A 22996-nucleotide genomic window follows, 5' to 3' on the forward strand; every position below is an offset into this window, starting at 1 on the left:
GGCCTAACACGGCCTGAGGAGGGAGTCTAGACCAGGGGTGGGCAAACCTCTTGACTTGTGGGCCACAATGAAATGGAGTGTTTTGGTGAGCCACCTCCATAGGAGAACAAAGTGTATCGTGGGATGAGTAGAAAATGTGCTTTAATGTCAATGGAAAATTAACAAAAGCAAAGTTCCAGCAAAATCAGTGTCTTTGAAGCCCCGCGCTATTTTGCTCTTTATTGAAATGACTCGGAAAACATGATGAAATACAGCTATTTTATGACTTACTTGCTACTCATATAATTTCTTCAAGTTTGGGCGGGCCGCATATGGTCCCCGGGCCGTAGTTTGCCCATGCCTGGTCTAGACCCGGACAGCCTGAGCCGTGCGTTATATAATCCACCCGCATCATTGTCTGTTCCTGCGCTGCCCTGCCAGGTGCAATGCATTTTGGGCCCGCAGAAGATTGATCAGGCGCCAGCAGCCTTCAAACCCAGGAGCCTTCCAGGTGTCTCTGAACCGGGAGCAGCCGCACCCAGTGTGACGTCATCAGCTGACAAACGCAGCCGGTTGACTGAGACACAGCTGTGGCTTTAGTGTCCTGCTAACGCTGATGCTCTGATGCACCTGCTGCATGTTTGGAAGGAGACAAAAGCAAAGCCGTCGCAAGCCCGGATGGGATATCGACACCCTTTGTGACATCACCGAGGAGTATTCCAAATAACTGCAACACTTTAGTACACACAAGAGTGTGGGAAAGCAGTAAATGATGGACTTTTCTCAGTTCAGAGGCGTTTTAACATCACACATCACGTGAAAACGGCAGTGGAGGAAATGTGAACATTCTGGGACCTTCCACGTCCTTCAGATGCTCTGTGATAGCGTGAAGGATGAACAGAGGGCGGCGGAGCTCCCCAGAGACGCAGTGTTCCGCCGCCGCTGCCCTCAACTGGGTCGTCATGAAGGGCGACACACTTCGAGAGATGCAATCTAACACCACTAGGTAGCGCCGCAGGCTCCGAGCGGCAAAGGATCACAGAGCTTCCCTTGACACAACAGGAGTCGGCAGGCTTGAGCACTAGTAGACATAAAATGCTTTTATTATTATCCATGGATATAGAAGCAGAAACGTCTGAGAAGACATTCTATGGCGTTGAACTATTAACTGTTGTTGATTTTTTTTTTTTTGTTGTTTGTTTTGTTTGTTTTTTTTTGTCAGATGCACGTTATCAGAGGCAACAGGCAAAGGTTACATGTCATGCAAACTAGATAAATAAATCTTTTTTTTTTTTAATGTGTACCTTTGCTATAAAGTTAATCATCCACTGGCAATAATGTAGTACTCTCAGTTAAAAAAAGGAAAGAGGAAAAATATACATACTGTATGTAAACAATCAAAGAAATTGCACTTCCTTGGCTCGTTATGAGAAGCCACACTACAGAAAGAGAGCAGTGATTTAACACTAGGTGGCGACGGAGGGGGCAGGGCGCATAAAACCATATCAACTACTGTCACTGATTGTCTGACCAATAATAAGAATAAAAAAACAAAAACAAAAACGACATATCTTGCAGAAAAAAAGGAGAGAAATTATGCAGCTCTACAAACAAAATCCGATCATCTGACTGAATATGTTGGTCAGCAGTAAAACCTGTTCAAACGTTAGTATAACAAAAGATTGGATTATTAAGTTAATACAAACAGCATTGTTATGCGTAACACTAATTTTACGCGCTAGTGCCGACAGAAGGATAATGAAGCGCTCTCTCTTTTCATGAATATGTACATTCATAAGAAACCAGACGGCAACGTTGCACTAAGTAGATTAGCTTTGATGCTACTAGAGATGAGTACAATCTACGACGCAACTGTACAGCGGCAGAGAAACAAAAGAAGCCTCCGATCCTCAATATTCACAACTTAAAAATAACAAAGTCTCTCTCTTTTTTTTTTTCTCGTTAATATTTATAGTCCTTGCAGAGGAAATATTGCTTAGAGTTCGCTTCGGCACGCACAAAGACAACATGGCACTTCTACAGAGCATTAAGGGCGAATCAATCCGACTTTTCCTCTCCCCTCCCTCACTCCCTCCCTCCCCCACTCCCCTCTTCCAAAGACATTCTGATTGTCAATGCTCTGGAGCGGAGAGCAAAACATTCTTAAAGGCAGACTGAAGTAAACAAAACACTTTTTTTTTATTTTTTATTTAATGTTAGCTCCGCTCTCGTCCCCCCCATTGCTTGACCCCCGAGAAGCAATACTGAAAATAGTCAACAATGCGCGTTCCTATCATAAATATATTCTCTCTTTCTCTGACAACTCTTTTTTTCTTGTTTATCTTTGTCTTCTTCTTCTTTTTCTTCTCCAAAAAAATAACTTCTCTCCTAAAAGCTCATTAGAAATTCTCTTACAGCCGTGCCAAAATTCCTATGGCTGGGCCCGCCCCCTCCCTTTGCCTATTCACTGGCACACAGCAGACGCTGTCTTGGCTGCGAGCAGAAAAAGCCCCGACAGCGTCTCCACGGCTCCCGGCTGCCTTCGCTTCCTCCCGTGTCATTTTTCCAAAAGGTGCAACGTGACTTTTAAAAAGCTTAACGATTAGATCTCAGGCATGATTTCCACCTAGTATGGTGAGGGCAACCCCGGCTTCACCCCCACCACCCCCTTTTTGCACTTTGGGGAAGAGTTCCCCATGTGGGAACCGTCCGCCGGAGCCCAGATTGTAAAGTACCAACTCTCAGTCTTCCTCCAACCAGGTTACTTAAGGTGCCGAAGTGGGAGGGAGTCAGTGTCCAGTACATGTTTGTCTGTTTGTTTGTTTTATAGTGTGTCCACTCAGCGTCCAAACAGTCTTTAGTGTGCTTGTTTCGTCCAGCACTAGTGCAAATTTGTCTCAGCTGGTCTGTTGTCGTCGCCTCTTCCGGGGTGACAGTCCCCCCCCCGTCCTCCCCGGTGGGCTCGTCGTCGTCGTCGTCCCCCGAGGCTCTTGGGACGCAGAGGAAGATGCGTTGCCATGGTTTCACCATCGGACCGCTGACTGGTGCCGGTGCCCTTCAAAGCGCCGCGCAGGTTGAAAACGCTCGTCTGTCTCTCCAGCGTCCTCTCAGGCAGCAGGAGTCTTCAAACTCTCCCCTCACTCCTCTCGCCCCACCGCCCCCGTCGCTGGTTGTGTTTTCTCTGGCGCTAACTGCCGCTAATAGCAGCGCTATGACATCACTTCCTGTCCATCTGCACCGGGGTGGGGCCTGGTCCCTCTTCCAGAGTGGTCCCACCTAGTGAGAGGGAAGTTATGAGGGTTACAAAGCTGTTACTGCTGCTGCTGCTGTTACTGTTACTGCTGCTTTTACTGTTACTGCTGTTACTGCTGCTGTTGCTGCTGTTACTGCTACTGCTACTGTTACTGCTGCTGTTGCTGCTGTTACTGCTGCTTTTACTGTTACTGCTGCTTTTACTGTTACTGCTGTTACTGCTGCTGTTACTGTTACTGCTGCTGCTGTTGCTGCTGCTGTTGCCGCTGTTACTGCTGCTGCTGTTACTGCTGCTTTTACTGTTACTGCTGTTACTGTTACTGCTGCTGTTACTGTTACTGCTGTTGTTGCTGCTGTTACTGTTACTGCTGTTGTTGCTGCTGTTACTGCTGCTTTTACTGTTACTGCTGTTACTGCGGCTGTTACTGCTGCTGCTGTTACTCCTGCTGTTGCTGCTGTTACTGCTGCTGCTGTTCCTCCTGCTGTTGCTGCTGCTGCTGTTACTGTTATTGATGTTGCTGCTGCTGCTGTTACTGTTATTGCTGTTGCTGCTGCTGTTGCTGCTGTTACTGCTGCTGTTGCTGCTGCTACTGTTATTGCTGTTGCTGGTACTGCTTCTGCTGTTACTGCTGTTACTCATGCTGCTGCTGTTACTGCTGTTGCTGCTGCTGTTACTAATGCTGCTGTTACTGCTGCTGCTGTTACTAATGCTGCTGTTGCTGCTGTTCTTACTGCTGCTGTTACTGCTGTTGCTGCTACTGCTGTGACTGCTACTGCTGTTAGTGCTGCTGCTGCTGTTGCTGCTGTTACTGCTGGTGCCGCCGCTGCGCCGCCACCCACCTGCCTGTGTTAGCTTATGAATGCTGCAGCGTCAACAGTAAATCATTCAGCCGTTTCCTCCTCTGTTCTCTGCTGCAGGCCTCCTCCTCCGCTCGGGTTTCCTCCTCCTCTTCCTCCTCCTCTTCCTCTTCCTCCTCCTCCTCCTCTTCCACCTCTTCTCTGTGTTGGTTTGCGGTGGCCTGCGCTCGACAAGCGTGAAGGATTGATTGCGATTTATTTATCGAGGCAAAAAAAGGACGCTTTTTTAAAATGATTTCCTTCCTTTTGACTCACATGTGTGCTGGCAGCGGGTGAGCTGGGCACGTCCTGGGGGTCACTGCAGGTGAGCGCCACCTCCGCACCCCGTGGCTGATCTAAGGGTCAGAGGTCAAGCCGTGTATTGCATGTTAGTAAAAATAAAAAAGCAACAGAGAGGTGATGTGTATCTGTGCGCAGCTCCCTTTGATTCCCATCGGCCGTCAGTGGAAACTGGTGCAATTTCACTGCTAATGGGGGGAAAGAAGCACGTCTGCCGGGTTCCTGGGCACCGAGAGCGGCGGGCAGGAAGAGGGGGGGAAACATTTCTGCAGGCTGGAATTCTGCGGTCGGAAAACCACTTAGTTTGCGCTGCCGAGTTTGACAACGGAGAGACGAGGTGAAACATGAGGGACACGGGCCGAGAGGCCGAGCGCAACTAGACAAAAAAGACACAAAGGGGGGCGCCTGAGATGTGAAACACACAGGCAGACACACAAACACACACACACAGACCATACGCAAACACCTACAGAAACGAAAACTAACACACACACTTGCTTCATGGACCTGACTTGATGTGGCTGTCGGCGCCGGCGGATCCGTCGCAGGGCGCTGGCCGGGGGTCTCCTCCCGCCTCTTCTCCCTCCTCTTCCTCCTCCTCCTCTTCCTCCTCCTCCTCCTCCTCTTCCTCCTCGGCCTCGTCCCGCTGCCTCTCCACTCGCAGTCGGATCTGTTTGTCCCTCACCAGCTTCCAGTTCCTCACCAGGAACACGTGATGCTGCAGCACGAAGCTCCTGAACCCCCGACCCCAAAACACACACACACACACACACACACACACACACACACACACACACACACACACACACACACACACACACAGAGGGAGAGACATGAGCCGGCAGCTCAGTACACACGCAGCCAGTCTGAGAGGTCCAATGTTTTCTTTAGTTTGCTTTAGCTTCTTGACTTTCACCTCTCGCCGCCCGTCAGAGGCTCCATGTTGATGTGAGGAAACAGGCTGGCGATGTCGCTGCTTCCCTCCTGCTGGACGGGAGCAAACAGGACGTGTGTTTTTAATACGCTTCATGCCCGGCAGCTTTTACGGAACACGTTTCAGCTTTCACGGTCACTTACTGCTGTCTGGCGGGAGGAGGACGGGCGCCGCTCCTTCAGCCGGCCTGCGAGACACAGAGACGGTGTTTTAAAGGGCATCAACAGCGGAGCTCTGGCCGAGACGCCGGGTTCTCCCGACTTACAGTAGCGCCGCTTCCTCTTGAGGGGGACGGACGGCGGCCTGTGAAGCTGTGGTAACACATGAGGAAGACGGCTGTTAGATTCAGCACTTTTGAACCGACCGGGAACGCTGCTTCCTTCCTCCCTTTTGGATGCATGCGCGCAAACTGCTTCTTTCGTTTCTGGCCCAAAATATCTGAGCACGGCGGATCGTATTAGAGCCTGTTTCAGTGGGTGACGCTGCCCCCGTTCGCTGGGAGCCAGGGCCAATTATCTCATTCTGACTGGCTGTCAGACGGTCGGGTGAATTTCTGACGAGTCCTAAATTTTTGGTCGGCGCAAGAAGAGCCATGAGCAGCCGTGTCTTTTTTTTTCCCCCTCTGATGTGCCTTGCGGCAACTGCACAAGAGAAGACTTTAGCGTAACTGATGATACGCGGCCATTGCTGGCTTTGACAGAAGTCCCTAGTGTACCTTAAAGTCGTTGAGAAATGGACAGTTATTTACTCCTTCCAAGAAAGTCCATGCCTATTTATTTATTTATATATCTATTTATTTATTCATTTGAGCTTTTGGCACACAGGTCCAGGATAGCACAAACCTCACGCTAGCTGGCAATGTCACTGGTAAACGATCCTGCCTCATCGCTTCCGAATGAATCCTCATTGACATCCGTCCACTGACCAGTGGGACTGGGCCTGAACTCAGCTCACGCCTGGTGGATCGTGCTTTCGTGACTGAGCACATTAAGGACATTAAAGGATCATGGATCCGCTGAACCAACTCACCTGGTTGTGCTGCCACAGCCACATGACGTCGTAGGGGAGCTGGAAGTGGATCCGCTTCAGCCTCAGGTACTTTCCTGGAGCACCGACCAGCAAAGGGAGGCAGGGTGAGCAATTACATGCACGACCAGGTGTCGGAATGCTGTGAGTTTCTGTTCTTTTTTTAATGACTGTACGCTCACCAACATGTATGGGAGCAGGTAAAAGGCTGTAGTCCCGTTCGTCAGGTGTGAACTCCACCACACTGTCTCTGCACAGCTGCTGCTGCTGCTGCTGCTGCTGCTGCTGCTGCTGGCTGTGCGTAGGGGGACTGCAGAAGACATGCATGAAAAAAACCCATCGTGCAAAAAGTAGCAAAGAAAGTAATATTTTTTGGACTGACGCGAACGTTTGGACTCACTCTGCAATTTTGTAGTCGTCTGAGTAAAGCCCCGCCCTCAGGAAGTTCTTCCCGGGAGGAGCCGAATCTGCCCCCTCCTCCCTCTGCTCGCCGTCCCACCGGTCCAAACACTCGGGCCCGACGTCGCACTCGGGCTCGTCCTCAGTGACGCTACGGCGGGGGGGAAGAGCGAGCGAGGAGAGAGAGAGAGCGAGAGAGAGGTAGATTGACAGGAAGGGGGGTAAAGAGAGAGAGAGAGAAAGAGAGATAGAGAGATAGAGATAGAAGGCACTGGTTTAGCACACAGTGCTGAAAACCTCAGGGTTAATATGGCAGCAGCAGTCAGGAAGTGTGTGTGTTTGTCAGTGTGTGCTTGTGTGTGTGTATGTATGCACTATGTATGTATGTATGTATGTATGTATGTATGTATGTATGTATGTGTGTGTGCATGTATATGTGCCTGTGTATATATGTATGTGTGTATGTATGTATGTATGTATGTATTCCTTTGTGTGTTTGCAAGTATGTATGTGTGTGTGTGTGTGTGTATGTATATGTGCCTGTGTCTATATGTATGTGTGTATGTATGTATGTATGTTATGTATTCCTTTGTGTGTATGTATGTATGTATGTGTGTATGTATGTATATGTGCCTGTCTATATGTGTATGTGTGTGTATGTATGTATGTATGTATGTATGTATGTATGTGTGTGTATGTATGTATCTGTACGTGTCTATATGTGTGTATGTATGTATGTATTCATGTGTGAATGTGTGTATGTATGTGAGTGTGTGTGTGTGTGTGTGTGTGTGTGTGTGTGTGTAAGCATGAGTACGTGTGTGTGTGTGTTTACCTCTGGTGGAAGGGAGAGTCGCCGTGCTTCCTCTTCCGTCCTGCCTTCTTCCTGGCCGCCTGCAGCTCCTCCTCCTCTGCCACCGCCGCAGCGTCTACGCCTGGGTCTGGTTCCGGCCTCCTCTGTCCTGGCAGGAGCAGGTCAGGCGACGACACGGAGGGAGCTGCAGATGGTTGCGTGGGAGCAGGGGAGGCGGTGGTGACGGTGGGAGCGGCCGCGGCGGCGGGCAGAGGGTGTTTTCTGGGCCGCCCCGGCCGCCTCTTGTTTACTTCTCCTCCCGCGTTGTTGTTGCCGTGTTGTGCTGGAGCTCTTCTCTGCTGCCCCCGGTGGCCAGTCCAGTCACCTTGCAAAGCTGCGGTCATCCAAGAAAAAAAAAACAAAAAAAAAAACAACAAGGGGAAAAGGGAGGGGTGCAGGGTGCGGGGGGGGGGGGAGAGGAAATGAGACAGATGTGGATGAGTGATCAGGCCGGCAGGAGGTGTGAGGTGACAGCAGGCTGGGCTGAGTCATGCAGGACAGACGGGCTGAGTCACAGCGTCTCCTCCCACCAGATCACTTCTGGGAAACCCATTAAGGGGTGATTGATGAGCGCGCCGCACTTGTGCAGCTAAAAGCCGCAAAAAAGAGGGACAAAGGCACTTTGCAGAATAAATGCACTTTCTTACTCGAGTGCGCTCATACACGCACTCACACACACACACACACACACACACGCAGGAATTCATGCAAAGAGAAAGAATAAAGTTTTAGCACTAGTGTGCAGTACTCCAAAAAGACTTGTGCTTTCTTTAACAATGAGCTGAAGCGAGCAAATTTTTTTGCACAACACACACACACGCACATCCTTTTGCCACAAATCTAAATGTATTTATCAAGTCAACAGTCACTCCTGGAGGCATCTTTTCTTTCCCCCCTCTTTCCTTCCACAGTCTCTGAGCCTTGCCACATTTTCCTTACTCAGTTTTTCCAAGTCAAACCGACCCAGCGGGTCAGCAGTGAGGGATGGGCCAGGGCCTGAAATAGCCGATGCGGTGGTTAACTAATGACTGTGTTCAGTGGGCAGCCTCGTCTTGCGATAGCGTGTAATTCAGTGCAGAACTGGACCTTTTTTTTTAAGGATTCCCATTAACACTCTTCTTTCCTGTCAGTAGTCGCACACAAGCTCAGTGTGAACGTGTTAGGCGCCTGCTTTCTGTAAATTGGCTATAAAAAAAAAAAAGAACAGAGACTGATTTCCTCCCAAACACCCTGCAGGCTTTGATGTTTGGCTCGACACCTGAGCAAAAGCGACACTCTCACTGTTGCTGCTGCTAAATTGGGCAAACTTGGTGCTGCACCGCAAATATAAAAATCTGTCACTTGTGCGAGTGAAAAACGTCTCTCTGTGTTCTATTCTTTCTACACCGATACTTGCACAGAGATGTTTAGCATCTAATTTTACGCAACGGTTCATTAATAGACAAGCATGGCCACAAAGTGCATGTAAAACAGAAAAAAGGCCAGCAACACTAGTTTGCCCCCAACATCCCTGGACACCTTATCGTGTTGGGGGAGTTTGGGCTCCTTAATCCTAAATTGTCTGGGGCTTTATGCCGCTGGTAGGGTCTCCCATGTTCTTGGTGATGGGCCTCGGAAAAAGCCTCCAGCTGTAGGGTCACTTCGCTGGGGGAGAAGGAGCTTGAGCTTGTGCAGGAGGTTGAGAGATGCAGGCTAGATACAGTCGGGCTCTCCTCCACTCACAGCTTGGGCTCTGGAACCCAGCTCCTCGACCTTCATTTCTCTGCCGTTGCCCGCAGCGCGCTGATTTGGACTTGCCTATTGCCCCGCAGCTCAGCCGGCAGGTGTTGGAGTACACTCTAGTGAACGAGAGAGTCACGTCCCTGCAACTTCGGGTTGGGGAGTTCTTTAGCTGTGATTTCAACCTATGGGCCGAATGGGTATACAGAGTACCTGGCCTACTTGGAATCCCTGGGAGAGGTGCTGGATGATGCACCGACTGGGGACTGCATTGTTCTGCTGGGGGATTTCAAGGCCCATGTGTGCAACGACAGGGAGTGGTGTTCTGTTTTTGTACTTTTGTGCTAGTCACAGTTTGTCCACAACAAACATCGAACAAAGTAAGAGATGCCGTCAAGCTGAAGAAGGACTCCTATCGAACCTTAATGGCTCGTGGAACCCCTGAGGCAGATGACAAGTACTGGCAGGCCAAGCATTGTGGTGGGTGGTAGTGGAGGCAAAAACATGGGCCAGGGAGGAGTTTGGGGAGGCCATGGTGGAGGACTATCAGTTGGCCTCAACGAAATTCTGGTATACCATCTGCCGCCTAGGGAAGGGGAAGCAGTGCACCACCAACACTGTTTACAGTGCGGGTGGTGCAGGGCGGTCGAAGCCTTTCCACTGCCAAGGCTTCCACTGAGGAAACAGAGGCTGAGGACTCAGAGGAGGACTCGTCCATCACCCGGCCTGGTAACTTGCTGGAGGTGGATGAGATCCTCCCCAAATACCTTAAGTCACTGGATGTGCAGGGACTATCATGGCTAAGTCCCCTCTGGATTGGCAGACAGGGATGCCAGTTCTTCTTTTTAAGAAGGGGGACTGGAGGTTGTGCTATAACCCTGTGCTCCAACACTCCTCAGCCTTCCCAAGACCGAAGAATTGGGTGGTTCCATCCTGATTGCAGAACACTGGACCAGTTGAACACCTCCAAATCCAAGGCCAATGTTCATTACCAGAAAAAGGTAGTATGCCATCTCTGGGTCGGTGGAGAGTCTCTGCCTCTGGGAGAGGAGTTCAAGTATTTTAGGGGTCGTGTTCACGAGTGAGGGACAGATGGACCATGAGGTCAACAGGTGGATCGGTGTAGTAACTGCAGTGGTGCCGTTGGTTGTTGTACCGATCCGTTGTGGCGAAGAAAGAGCTGAGCTCTCGATTTACCTACGTTCTACGTTCCTACCCTCACCTATGGTCATGAGCCTTGGCTAATGACCAAAAGAACAAGATTGTGGATAGATGCAACCAAATGAGTTCCTTCCGTATGGTGGCTGAGTGCACCCTTAGGAGCTAAGTCACCCGGGAAGAGCTTGCTGCTCCTCCACATCGAGAGGAGCCAGCTGAGGTGGCTCGGGCATCTGTTTTGGATGCCTCTTGGAGGCTTTCCAGGAGAGGTGTTATGGGCATGTCCCAACAGAAGGAGACCCCGGGGTAGAACCAGGACACACTGGAGGGACAGTCGGCCTGGGAATGCCTCGGGGTCCCACTGGATGAGCTAAAGTAAGTGACTGGGGCCAGGGAAGTCTTGGTGTCTCTTCTGAGACTGTTGACCCCGCGACCCGACTCCGGATAAGCGGCGGAAAGGGGATGGTTGAATGGAGGTGCTACATCAGTAGAAGAAGTCTCTAAATCAGAATCGGTCTGTGTAGGGCTTAACAGTGAAAAATTAACGGTCATTTCAAGAAGGACACTAGTGTTGCTTTTTTTTGTTTTCTTTTATAGAAATGCTTAATAAAGAATTAATGAGATAATCCATAATTTTTTGTAATGTTTTGTCTGCAAAACAATTTTCAAGCTGCAGAAATGGAACCGAGGCGCTAAGGTCACCGGGTGTCACGAGGAAGGAGGACATGCTGAGTCATGACACAGGAGCAGATGTCGATACGTTCATGCATCCCCACCTGCTTCTCTTCTCTCTGTCCACGCTGGCTCCTCTGTCCTCCACGACCTCTCACTGCCGTCTGCATTCCTGCTGGCCCATCTGCTCCTCAGGCCCCGACCACCTTTCTCCACGGCAGCGGAGGTGAACAGGTTGGTGTGTGTTTGGGACCGAGGTGCCTTGTATGGGGGCGAACCCCGGACATCTTCTTCCTCTTCCCCCTCCGAGGCCGGCAGCTGACTCGCCCGCTGTTCTCCGTTGAAGCCCCTGAAGCTGGGCGTCGAATTTGGAAACCCTGTCCCACTTAAACCCCCAAATTTGGTCCAGCTCTGGCCCAGGCCGCCCCAGCCGCCCCCGAACGAGGAGAGGTGGGTGGAGCCGAGGCCCAGCGAGGTCAGAGCCGTGTGTTTGTAACGGTCGGCCGAGGACGACAATGACTTGGCAGCAGCAGCAGCAGAAGCAGCAGCAGCAGCAGCAGCAGCGGCGGAGAACGAATCATTTCCCTTCTCACGTACCCAGGGTGATTCTCTCGACAGCGTCATACCACCCGTCCCTCCTCCCGCCCCTTTCCTCCCGCCGCTGCTGCCTCCTGCAGCCACCATGAACCCTGAGCGGTATTTTGCCCCGGCAAGTCCGCCACTCTCTGCCCCGTCCTCCTCCTCCTCTTCCTCCTCCTCCTCCTCGTGCAGCTCCTCCTCCTCCTCTTCGTCCTCCAGGTCACGCTCGCAATGCCTGTGGCGGTGTTTGTGTTTGGGTTTGTGTTCGCCTCTCCCACAGCCGCAGGAGAGGCCAGGAGTAAAGCCCGGGCTGAGGTGCAGACCTCCTCCTCCTCCTGCTCCTCCTCCACCTCCGCCGTCCAGATCCCCTTCCAGGTCTCCGCCCAGGGCCCCCTCCCGCAGCAGCCTGCTCCTCCTGCGGTGGAACCTGGCAGGGTTGATGATGAAGTGGGCGTGATGGGGCTGCTGATGGGGCGACGGAAGCGAGTAGGAGGCGGGCAGGTGGTGGTAGCTGTAAAAGCCAAGGTTGTCCACAGTCTCCTGGTAGTTTGACGGGCAGCTGCACTGCCTGCGCTCGGCCTTCCTGCCACAGTGTAGCGGCTGGCAGGCGTAGAAGGGCGGCGGCGGCGGGAAGTAGGACGCCGGGTGGGTCACCGGGTGGGGGGAGTAGTAGCCGTTCAGGTTGATCCGGAAAATGTTGGAGCGCGGTGAGTGGGAGGACGAGGCGTGTTGGTGGTGCCGCCGCCCCCCACCTCCGCCCCCACCCTCGAAACCCTGCTCCAGCCCCGCCCTGGCCCAGCTCCGCCTCCCAATGTGGATTTCACCCAGCTGGCCGATGACGTCGTCCAGGTCGGCCAGGAACTCCGGGTCCTGCATGTGCAGCTGCTGCTGGTGCTTCTTCTTGTGTTTGCTTTTCTGCCGTTTGGCGGCGCTGTGCCCCAGGCAGGGGTAAAAGTCCAAGTGGGGGCACTTGTGCCCGGGGTACGAGCACCGGCACAGGCATGAGCAGGAGGGGGCGGCGACGCCGGCGGTACACTGGTAGTCCCGCCGCCGGTGCCTGTGTCTGTCCCGGTGGCGCTCGGCGCTGGCAGGGCTGCCGATGGGGTTTAAGTGCCTGGACGTGCGGCAGAGCGGCGAGGAGGCAGAAGGCGGGTGTTCCGGCCGAGCCGAGGGGTGCATCGGGCCGCCGCCCGGCCTCACCCCTGACCCATGACCCGGCCTGCGGATGCCTCGCGCTACCCCCGCCTCTCCACCCCGCTCCGAGACGCTGTTATTGTCGGTGCCGATGCCGCTGTCGCTGGGGAGGGTCTCCTCGCTGTGGGACTCGCTCCTGGGTGAGGGGGCGGCGTCCTTCAGGCAGCCAGGGGACCCGGGGGCGTGGTGGTGCAGCGGCTGCAGCGGCTGCAGCGGCTGCAGCGGCGGCGGTGGCGGCAGCGGAGGGGCGGGACTGAGGAGGAGCTTGCAGGAGGACTGATGGAAGGGGAAGTGGTGGCGTCCCTGGCAGGGGCAGCTCCTCTTGACGAAGGGCGACAGCGAGGGAGAGGAGGAGGAGGAGGAAGGGGGGAGGCGAGGTGACGTGCAGGGGGAGGACGGGGACGGGAGGGAGAAGGGGTGAGAGAAGAGGAGGGAGGAAGAGGTGGGCTCGGTGAGGCCGCCCTCGCTGTAGGGGCTCTGGGCCCCGCTGGAGTGGGTGAGGGAAGGGGAGGGGAACGGGTGAGAGGGGGGAGGGTGGGAGAAAAGGGAGACCTCGGACGGGGTGGAGAACAGTGGCGACTGGCCGGAGGTCTGGGAGCCGCCCTGGGTCACCTGGGCTGGGGGTGTCTGGGTCTTGGGTTTGCGCCCTCGTCTCTTGCCCATGTAGATGGTCCCTCTTTTGCTGACGTTGATCTGAGGGCCGAGCCTGCTGCCAAAGGAGGACGACAGGGCCGCCAGCGACTGGACGGCGGCGGCCTGCAGCGACCTCGGAGAGACGTCCGGGACGTCCGCCGCCGCCCGGCCCACCCGCCCTTCCTTCGCCGCCGCCACCTCGTGCAGCCTCCTCCTCTTCTTCCTCTTCTTCATTTCATCGATCAGCCTCCTGATCTTCAGCTGCCTGTCCCCCACCTCGGCCTGGTCCCCGGGGAGGGGTCGCTTGGGAGGACGGCCGCGCTTCTTGGGGCTGGGAGTTGACGGTGGCGGCGCGGCGCCCTGCAAGATTTTCCCGGGAAACTCCGACAACGCGGAGGCTTTGTGAGCGCCTTCGTACTCCAGGCGGGGCGACTCACCCGGCGGGAGTCGAGGGGGGGGCTCGTCAAAGCCGGAGCCGTGGGATTTGGGCCGGCCCCGTCTTTTGGCGGGGGTCACGGGGCAACGGGAGGAGCTGCTGGTGGAGAACCTGCAGGCGGCGGTCGAGCGGTGCGACTCGTCAGTTCGCTGGAAACCAGGGAGCTTTGCGGGAACCGTGGCACTCTGGGGGGCGCCGGACGACGTCCTGTGCTGGGCCTCGGAGGAGGAGGAAGCGGAGGAGGTGGAGGAGGAGGAGGAGGAGGAGGACGAGGTGGAAGCGGTGGAGGAGGTGGTCTCCTGGCTCTCTGCTCTCTGAGCTCGCTGCACCAGCCTGGTCCAGCTGGGTCGGCGGGCTTTCCGCTTCTTGAGCGGCCGGCTGTCCTGCTCCCGGGGTGAGGCGGGGGGAGGGGCGGGGCTGGTAGGAGGGTGGGGGTGGCTGCTGGAGGTGGGCGGGGCCACAGATGTGTGTCTAGCGAGGTCCAGTTCCTTTGATTTACTGCCGTCACCTGTTGCCGGCTCGGCCGCTCTGCCCGCCTCGTCCGGTGATCCGGGGTTCGGCGCTCTGCTGCCTCGGTCTGGCTTGGCGTTCACGACCACGGCCTCGCCACACTTTGCCAGGAGTTGCTCCTCCGTCCTGTCCGGACTGAGTCCGTCTCTCCCTTTCTCGCCGTTCCCCCCGTTGGCCTCCAGCTCGTCCCGCCTCGTGTCGTCGGCCTTCCGCCCGTCGTTCCCGTCTCTTTTTCCCTGCTTTCTCTTCTCCGACCTCTTCTTCCTGCCGTCCTCTCCACCGTCACCTCCTCCTCCTCCGACTTCACCCAGCGCTCTCTCAGCCTCCGACGAGTTTCGCTTTGACTTTTTGTCCCTCACTCGTTCTCTCTTTGCCCTCCTCTCCTTCGCCCTTCTTTTCTCCAGCGAGGCCCGCAGGAAGGGGTCCAGATCCTGGAACTGGGCCGGGGAGAGATCCCGAGCGGGAGAGAGCTGCGGTCTGGGATCGACGGAGGGAGAACACGGAGAGCCTGCTCCGCTCTTACCGGACCTGCCGAGGTCTTTGCTATCGCCGCTGGAGCCTGGAGGTCTCGCTGAGGAAGAGCTGCTCCGCTTTCCAGCTTTGAGTTTAGATGAGGGATCGGAGCCCAGCGTGCCGACGGAGCTTTTTCCATTCGGCTGTCCCTTCTTTTTGGTTGTCGGTACCAAGCCGTTATGTTTCTTGGAGGTATTTCCTTCATTCCTCGCCTCTGACGCAGGATAGGCTTGGACTTGAGTGGCGGAGGAAGAAGCCGAAGTTGTCCGCTCGGCCACCGGAGAACAAGATTTTTGTCCCGTGGCGTCGGGCTGGCCGGTGGCGCCGGGGAGCTTCTCCTTCTTGGCTCTGTCGGAGGAGCCGCTCGAGTTGACCTCTCCCTTATCTGCCACTTTGATGGGAACCTGGAGAACAGAAACACTGTTAGCGACAGAAGCAACACATCCAGGAGTCACCGAGGAGGAACTGTGTGCGTGATCACAAAACAAAAGCCCCTACAGCTCCAGGTATCGGCTCGGATGGAGCTGAGACGACACATGATGGAAGAGCAAAGGAGGAGTGAATCCATTTTTCCTTGTTAATCAGTCGAGACACAAACGAGCAATCAGCAAACACGCAACGGACTAAATCAAAGTTCCGCCAAACATCTGTCTATCCATCAGCGTTCTGCTCATCCGCACGCTGCTGAAGTGGGAGGTTTTTTTTTTTTCCCTCCCTGACAAAATGATTTCTTAAACCCTTCAAACACGGCACGCAGCAAAATCTGATTGCAAGATTAGCAGAAACGAGCCACAATAGTTAATTAAAGACGACGATTGCAACAGCGCTGTGAATTGAATTAATGTCATAATGTTTCCTTCGTAGCAAAGCCATAAACAGCCATTTAATCGGATGAATCACCTCACAGTTCTGAAGTCTCAGGCTGCAGCCCACTCGAAATGAGGTGAAGAGTCAATGATCAACTGAAGGTGCACAATACACAGCAGATGACTGAATTATTACTGAGCTAAGATTTTCCCAGGATGCAGATACTGAATCTGTTCAGACAAAATGTTCAAAGGATGAGGCCTGGTGATGTTGCGCTCTGCTAAACTCACACCAACTTCGTCTGTCACGTAGGATCACAGGAAACCTCCTGATCTTCCACACGTGTGAAAGAGCTCATTCTCGACTGTGGCTCAAACTGACGTTCTGGGCTTTCGTGCCACGTATTTCACATTTGAAAGAGGCTATAAAGTGTCTGCACGAGTATGCCCTGAACAGCGAGAGACGGTAGGTAACCTAAATGTCTCCGAGTTTGTTGCCCCATTAAAAGAGAGGACAAAATGACTTTATCAGCCGCAGAAAAGAGGACACCGGGAGCGAGGGGGGAATAAAAAAAAGGAGCTGGCGAGGTGATAGAGAGAGAATGGGGTTGACACAGAAAGGAGGAACGGAAAGGCAGAGCAAAAACAGGGAAGAAAAGGACAGAAGGGGAGTGAACGCTGAATGGGAGCAGGTAGAGAAAAGAGGGGATGTAAAAATAGACGAGTGGGACCGATATAGAGAGGCTGGCAGAGGCAGAAAGAGAGAGGGCTGCGCTATTGGTGGCTATAAATTGCCACTAATACAGCAGAGAAGGCTTGACATTTCATACTTGTCCAGTAATTTTGGTATGCCCAAGCTCCAGAAGCTACAGCAATAAGCCTCCCCCCATGGGCGATTGTCACTGGGACTGATGGACCAATGTCTGTAATCGCTCCGAGTGGTTGCCGTGCCGCCATCCTATTTATAGGCCTATTTATTAAAAACGGGGGCCGCTAATGTTTCACTATCGAGACAATAGCTCATTTGACCTTATTACGTCTTGGCGCAAAAAAAAAACCCTTGCGCACTTATCTCGCTTCACTCAACCAACCTGGTAAAATCAAGTGCAGGGATCACGGCGAAACAAGTCGATGAAAAAAAATAATAAAAGTTTTGGATTCGCTGGTAAAGGTCCCACTTCATTAAACAAGCAACATCCGTTTGTTTTTCCAAACTGACCTGTTTGGAAGACCTGCTGCCCGGGCTGTTGACTCCGGGGAGCGAGGCTGTGGTGGTAACCGTCGCTAACGTGGTGGGAGTGGACGTGGGCGATGACGACGATGACGACGATGACGACGATGATGATAATGCGAAGGCCTGTGAGGCCGCCGCCACCGCCGCCGCCGCCGCAGGCTGCCTGGATGCGAGCTGGACGGTATCCAATCCCGAGCATCGATCTCTGGCCGACCTGTCCGCCGCAGGCTTGCTCTTGCTCTGCTGGCCGGCTCCTCTGGCTCCTCCGTCGGCCCTCGGGGGCGGCGGGGGCGGCGGCTGCCCTCGGCCCTGCCTCTGATAGGTCCTGACGGTCGGCTTGCACACGTAGCTCTCTAAGATCTTGGGCGGTTTCTTGGTGCGCTTGGCCTGCAGCCCGATCCGCAGGCGCACGTTCCCCTCGGGGCAGCTGGTCTCCTTGCCGGAGATCTGGAGCTGCTGCTGCCCCGCGCTGCCACAGCGCCCCTCGATGAGCAGCTCCAGTACTGCCCCCTTGTGCCCTTCCCTCTTCCTCCCCGCGCCCTTCTTCTCCTCCTTCCCGCTGCCGCTGCCATCGCCGCCTACATCCCCGTTCTCGCCGTTCTTGCCTTTGCTTCTCCTCTCGACAACCTGCTCCACCTGCCCAGGGTCCCTGGGTGCAGGGGCGGCGTCCAGAGAGGAGGCGCTGGTGGGAGGCGGGGGAGGCTCCCCATTCACTCTCTGGTCCATCAGAGAAGTCAAGGGGGAGGCGGAGGATGCTGAGGAGTTGCCAGTTTAACAAATTCTTGGAAGATCCCCGATGGAATAAGTGAGGCCACAGTCCCAAAATAAAATAAAATAAAAAATAATGAAAAAACAGTCAACAGAGTGCAGGTGTGTGTCGGGAGAAATATCCAAAACACTTTCCTCCGACGGATGGCGTGCGCTCCAGCGGAGCGATGCCTCTCTTTTGTCCGTTTGGGTTGAGCTTAGACGCAATCAAAGTCTGAGAGAGAGAAAGAGAGAGAGAGACAGAAAGAGAAAGAAAACACAGGCAGAAAGGAGAGAGAGACAAGCTTGCGATTAGTCATTTCGACGAACTCAGATGCGGCGCAGGAACCGAAAGAGGGGGGAAAGTCCCCTTCCTGTCAGCAGCTGTACGGAGGTGCTAAGGCCCCGCGTCCATGGAGGTGATCTCATCCTAGCGAGAGAGAGAGCGAGGAAAAACAAAACAAGCCCAGGGGTGGGTGGCGGGCGTGAAGGAGGGTGGGGAGGGGAGGGGAGAGGGGGTTGGCAGTCGGTGCTGCAGATTGCCAGAATGTGGGAGATTACCTGGGACGACGGGCCGCTCGTCTACTTGCCGCTTGCTAACCGGCTAGCGCAAAATAAAAAACGGCCTGGGTATCATTTTTCGAAACCAGCAGTCGTTTCCTACTTCATATCTCGTCCACACGACGCCACCTCACGCAAAGACAGACACAAATCAAATCAATCAATCAGTCAATCAGTCAGTCAGTCAGTCAGTCAGTCAGCCAGCCAGTCAGCCCCTGACTAATTCCAACACTTGATCCAGCCTCCTCCCCTGCTCTCCCCGCTGTCATTGTGCCTTCTGTTCTCAGCTGCTCCCAGAAGCACCCCCACCTCCCGACTCCCCGCCTGCCCCCCTCCTCTCTCTTTGCTGTACTTTCTTTTCTCTCCAAAAACTCCCCTTCTTCATGTTTGGCACGGGGCTGCTACATGCATTCTCTATTAGCCCGTTTCTCTCCTCCCCGCCCTCTCCTCTCCTCTCCTCTCCTCCCCTCTGTCGTTTTCTCCCCAGACCACACAGTAAAAACGGTCAACACGTACACTGTATCCATTTTAATCAGAACCATATTTCCTCCTCCACTTCGCTCTCTTCCTCCCCTCAAAGCTAAATCCCTCCATTCACGGTCGGACCGTTCCCCTCCTCCCCCTTTTTCAGAAGTGGTAACACAAATCCGAAGGAAAGGGTAAAACTTATTTTTGGAAGGAGTGCAAATTCCTCCTCCTCCTCCTCCTCCTCCTCCTCCACCTCCTCCCATTGCTTCCTCTTGAGTCAAGCAAGCTTTTCATTGACCCCCATTGTAAATTGACTTTTAATGCGACATTACGGCAAAGTAACACACCCTAAAACAACATTCCCCTCGGCGGAGAAAAAACAAAACACCCATTCCGACTCTCACTCACAATGTTCAGCCGGGATTTTTTTTTTTTTTCCTCCTTAGTGCGTTACAGGGAAGGCAGCATCTTCTGTCATGCTTACTTTATTATACTCTCATTAAGGGGAGACGTTCATCCATTTTCTGGCAAAACACAGCCTGCTAAGGAGTCTCACGGCTCTCTTTGGAGAGCCTCTGGTGGAAAAAAAAACAAAAAAACTCCCCGGCTCTCGAAGTCTCCCAACAGCCCCCCGAAACCTAGCAGAGCATCGCGAGACAGGGTTTTTATTTGAGGGCTCGGCGTGCTACCGCTCTCCCCTGCCCCTCGGTCCCTGTACACGCCATCCAACCCCCAAAAATACAACAGAAAACAACAAAAAAAAACGTGCTCTCCTTGAATCATACCGAGCTCAAATCGACATCTGTTCCAGTAACAGCCGTTATGTAAGACTTTTGGAAAACATTTCCCAGGCCAAACCTGCACACAATAAAATTAAAAACTGCGGCACGGGGGCCCCTTCTTCGAGAAGTTGTTTTTTTTTTTACTACGACCTCTGCCTCCGGATGCCTGACCTGTATCAAGACGGGCGTGATGACACAGAAGAAGACAACGAGGGGATGAGTCGCTCGCGGTTGAGTCATTAGAAAAGGTTTCCGTCCGTCCGCGTTGCTGCTGCTGCTGCTGTTGCGGCCGCGGCGCAAAAATTGACCGAAAGACTGATATGAGTGACAAGCTCCAAAACCCCCCCGCACCCCCAAAAAAACGTCCCGCTCAAACATCAGTCACGGCGCATGCTAATAGCAGCCGGACGCTCTCGCCGGGTGCTATACCTTCTCCGGCGTATAACTTCAAATTATTCTAACATTAGACCAGCAGCTATTTCCAGTGACAGGATGATGGGTGGACTTGACACCGCAGACAGCGGTCCCTCAGCAGCCAGCAGCGCCCGGGCGGGTGATTAAATCATGATAATGGCCCACCATATTTCCAACCATCATCACCGTCCCCGCCGCTGTGTTATCATCAATAACTATAACACCATTATCGCCCGTCTGACAATGGCACAGTGGAGCAGATGGAAGAGGGGGGGAGGAAAAAAAACTGGGGGCGGGGGGGGGAACTGGGCTTCCGACGATGTGATGGCATCTCAGATCAGTGTAGCATGTAGGGGCTGGGAAGTTTCTCACGTGCACGGGCGCGCGCGCACGCGCACGCACACTTTAGCTCAGCGTCACTAGTAATAGTGTGATGGTCCTATAACCGTGTACTGTACACTTTGAAAGGGGTGTTACCCGCACCGGGGCGACCTATCGCTGCCATACTGAGGACGTCAACAGGGGGCTTCCTTCTCCATAATGACTTTGCGCACCTCCGGAGAGAGAGAGAGAGAGAGAGAGAGAGAGAGAGAGAGAGAGAGAGAGAGAGAGAGAGAGAGAATCGCTGCTGTCGCACTTACAAATCATACGCACGCACGTGTTGTTGTTGTCACTTCTCCCGTCGACACGTTAAAAAAAAATAATAATAATAATAAATAAAAATACATATAAGCCCGCATTTTGCGGCGATACGTAACAACAAACACGCACATGCACAGCACCCCCCCCAAAAAAAAAAAAAAAAAAAAAAAACTGAAACTCAAGCGTGGAAGCGGCGCTGCTGCGTAACGTCGAATTGCGCTTCGCTAGTTGCGTTTAGTGAGATTCGGGATTTTTCTTCTTCTTCTTCTTCTTCCCCCTGCCACGTTTTTTTTTTCTTTTTTAATAATCTCCCCTCCCTCTCCGGTTATCTGTCCCCCTGCCAGCTGCCCCCCTTCTGCTGGTGTCAGCAACACTGGAATAAGAAAGATCACCACCACCGAGGAGAGGCAAAGAAGAAGAAGAAAAAAAAACACACTCGGCAACAAGGGATAAAATTAGCGCAAAGCGGATGCACAAAATCCACCCCCCACCCCCCACCCCCCGACTCACCTAGTTGTTGCCGTGCGTTCGCGGATGATGATGATGACGGTGATGACAAGGGGCCTGCGCACATTCACGCCGTAGACTGCCATGGAAAATGTGCAACGAGACTACGTAAAGGGCGCTACTTACCCCGAGAGCGCGTCCCGGAGCCCAACTGCGTTGCTCGGGCGAGGAGGTGAAGGTTGCTCCGCTGTCCTGCTCGCTCCGGGAGTCCCTCTGCGCATGAAGACGCTCGCTCGCTCGCTCGCTCGCTCCCGCTTTTGCCCGAAACGCGCGCGGCGGAGGTCAGAACACCCCGTCAGCCCCCGGCCCCCCTTCCTTAAAAAGCGACTTTCAGCCTCCTCGGAACGCGAAGCCCGCTGTGCAACAACATTGGCGCGGGTGTTTTCATGATCACACGGTCGACACATCTCCGAACACCGGCGCGTCTCCGCAGCTAGGTGGCGGACTGGTGCCACTGTGTTGCATTTTTTTCTTCTTTTTTTTTCTCTCTCTATATCTCTCTCTCTCTCTTTCCCTCCCTCCCCTTGTAAGCTCCTCTTGGGGAAAGTTACAGCTCCCGCCAGCTCGTAATGGCTCAGTTTGTGCCCTCGTTTGCATATGAGCCCGCTAGCGAGCGTGTCGGCAGCGGCGGCACCGCACCGCACTGGGCTGCTGCGGGGTGCGTGGTGCGGGGTGACGGCGGGCTGGATGGCCGCGTGGAATGGGGCTGGTACGGAATGTGCGGGAATGCAAGTGCGTGGCCATTTTTCATGTGGCCCAATAGGGAGGAGATAAAACCCCAACACCCATGCACACGGTGCTCGCAATGCGGCTCATAACAAGGCGATCAGGGAAATGCTGTTGTTTAGCCGCTTAATAAAATGGCGACGACTTGGCTAAACAGACTGCTGCTACTTTGATTTTTTTTTTGTCTTTTTTTCCTTAACGGAGGTGGGTCCTAAAAGTTGCGTCGCAAAAATGTTCACACAAGCAAAAGCAACAAGGCGTGCGGGGCTGTGCGTGACGGCTCTGTGTATTTCAGAAAGTATCAGAGGAAAAGTGCGCAGTGTTTTCACAACTTGCGCAACAGTAATAACACTTCGTATAAACTTCAAGCGTGTATAGCAATAGGATGACGTCAAATATATTAAAAATAATGTCAACGGAGAATTAACATGTTTAAGTGTTAGTAAGTACGTATATATTTTTTTCTACTATATTTATTTATTTATGTGTTTGTGGCTGGGCTGATCTGCATTTTTAGAACGTTGACGTCTAAATATTTATCTTGAATTTTGTTGCAAGTAATTATAATAATAAAATATGATAATTATGCAAGCAGGCCACATGCCCAAGAAGTCGTCGAAACAAGCTTGACAAAATCTGGAGGACCAGAAGGACGGCTTGGAGTCTGTACTGTCAAGACTCCACAGGTCACCAGATGGTCAGTCAGTTAGGCTGTCAGTCAGTCAGTCCAGCGGTGACACTGACTGAACCTCGAGGTCTTGACGGTATGATGCCTGGAAGTACAGCTGCTGTTGCACGGAGAAGAAAGAAAAGAAGACCTTTATTGATCCCATGGGAAATTTGCAAAAGGGAGAAAGGACGGTGGCTCAGAGATGAAAGAATCCAAGTCTGCCTGCAACCCATCTTGACAAGTCTAGGTGTTAGAAGATGATTGTGACGATAATTTAAAAGGGAAACTGAAAGTGCTTGTAAGATTTAAGATGCAGGGTCAATAACACTCACAAGGTTAAAATATCTGTCATTGCGGTCAGGGTTATGTCAACACTTCATAAAACAATACATTCTATTGCACATAAAATCCAAATGAGGAACAACAATAGACACAATGTTATGGC

At 53.2% G+C, this 22996-nt stretch overlaps 1 protein-coding gene and 1 long non-coding RNA gene across 13 annotated transcripts; both read right to left on the reverse strand.

The window, feature by feature from the left end:
- Window positions 1-1058: 1058 nt before the first annotated feature.
- LOC142898306 (uncharacterized) lies at window positions 1059-21789 on the reverse strand. 12 transcript variants are annotated; one of them, XM_076041183.1, is made up of 15 exons: window positions 21282-21787; window positions 21159-21212; window positions 17020-18016; window positions 11234-15398; window positions 7563-7914; window positions 6729-6878; window positions 6511-6638; window positions 6332-6405; window positions 5568-5613; window positions 5446-5489; window positions 5285-5355; window positions 4876-5102; window positions 4345-4424; window positions 4072-4250; window positions 1059-3255 (listed from the first exon to the last, which is right to left on the reverse strand). In XM_076041183.1, the coding sequence occupies exons 3-14, from the start codon at window positions 17758-17760 to the stop codon at window positions 4086-4088; spliced, it is 6243 nt and encodes a 2080-aa protein (XP_075897298.1). In that variant the 5' UTR covers window positions 17761-18016; window positions 21159-21212; window positions 21282-21787; the 3' UTR covers window positions 1059-3255; window positions 4072-4085. The 12 variants fall into 12 exon arrangements, 10 of the variants coding, with proteins under 10 accessions (XP_075897298.1, XP_075897302.1, XP_075897301.1 ...); XM_076041187.1 differs by lacking the exon at window positions 21159-21212 and having other exon boundaries at window positions 5285-5352; window positions 21282-21788; XM_076041186.1 differs by lacking the exon at window positions 21159-21212 and having other exon boundaries at window positions 4076-4250; window positions 21282-21788.
- On the reverse strand, window positions 8682-11224 carry LOC142898308 (uncharacterized). The gene is made up of 2 exons (XR_012928571.1): window positions 9985-11224; window positions 8682-9952 (listed from the first exon to the last, which is right to left on the reverse strand). It is a non-coding gene; the product is annotated as an uncharacterized LOC142898308 (long non-coding RNA).
- Window positions 21790-22996: the final 1207 nt, after the last annotated feature.

Source organism: Nelusetta ayraudi, unplaced genomic scaffold (genome assembly GCF_046127955.1).
Source record: "Nelusetta ayraudi isolate G7.1 ecotype Tasmania unplaced genomic scaffold, CSIRO-AGI_Nayr_v1 ptg000063l, whole genome shotgun sequence".
Taxonomy (NCBI): domain Eukaryota; kingdom Metazoa; phylum Chordata; class Actinopteri; order Tetraodontiformes; family Monacanthidae; genus Nelusetta; species Nelusetta ayraudi.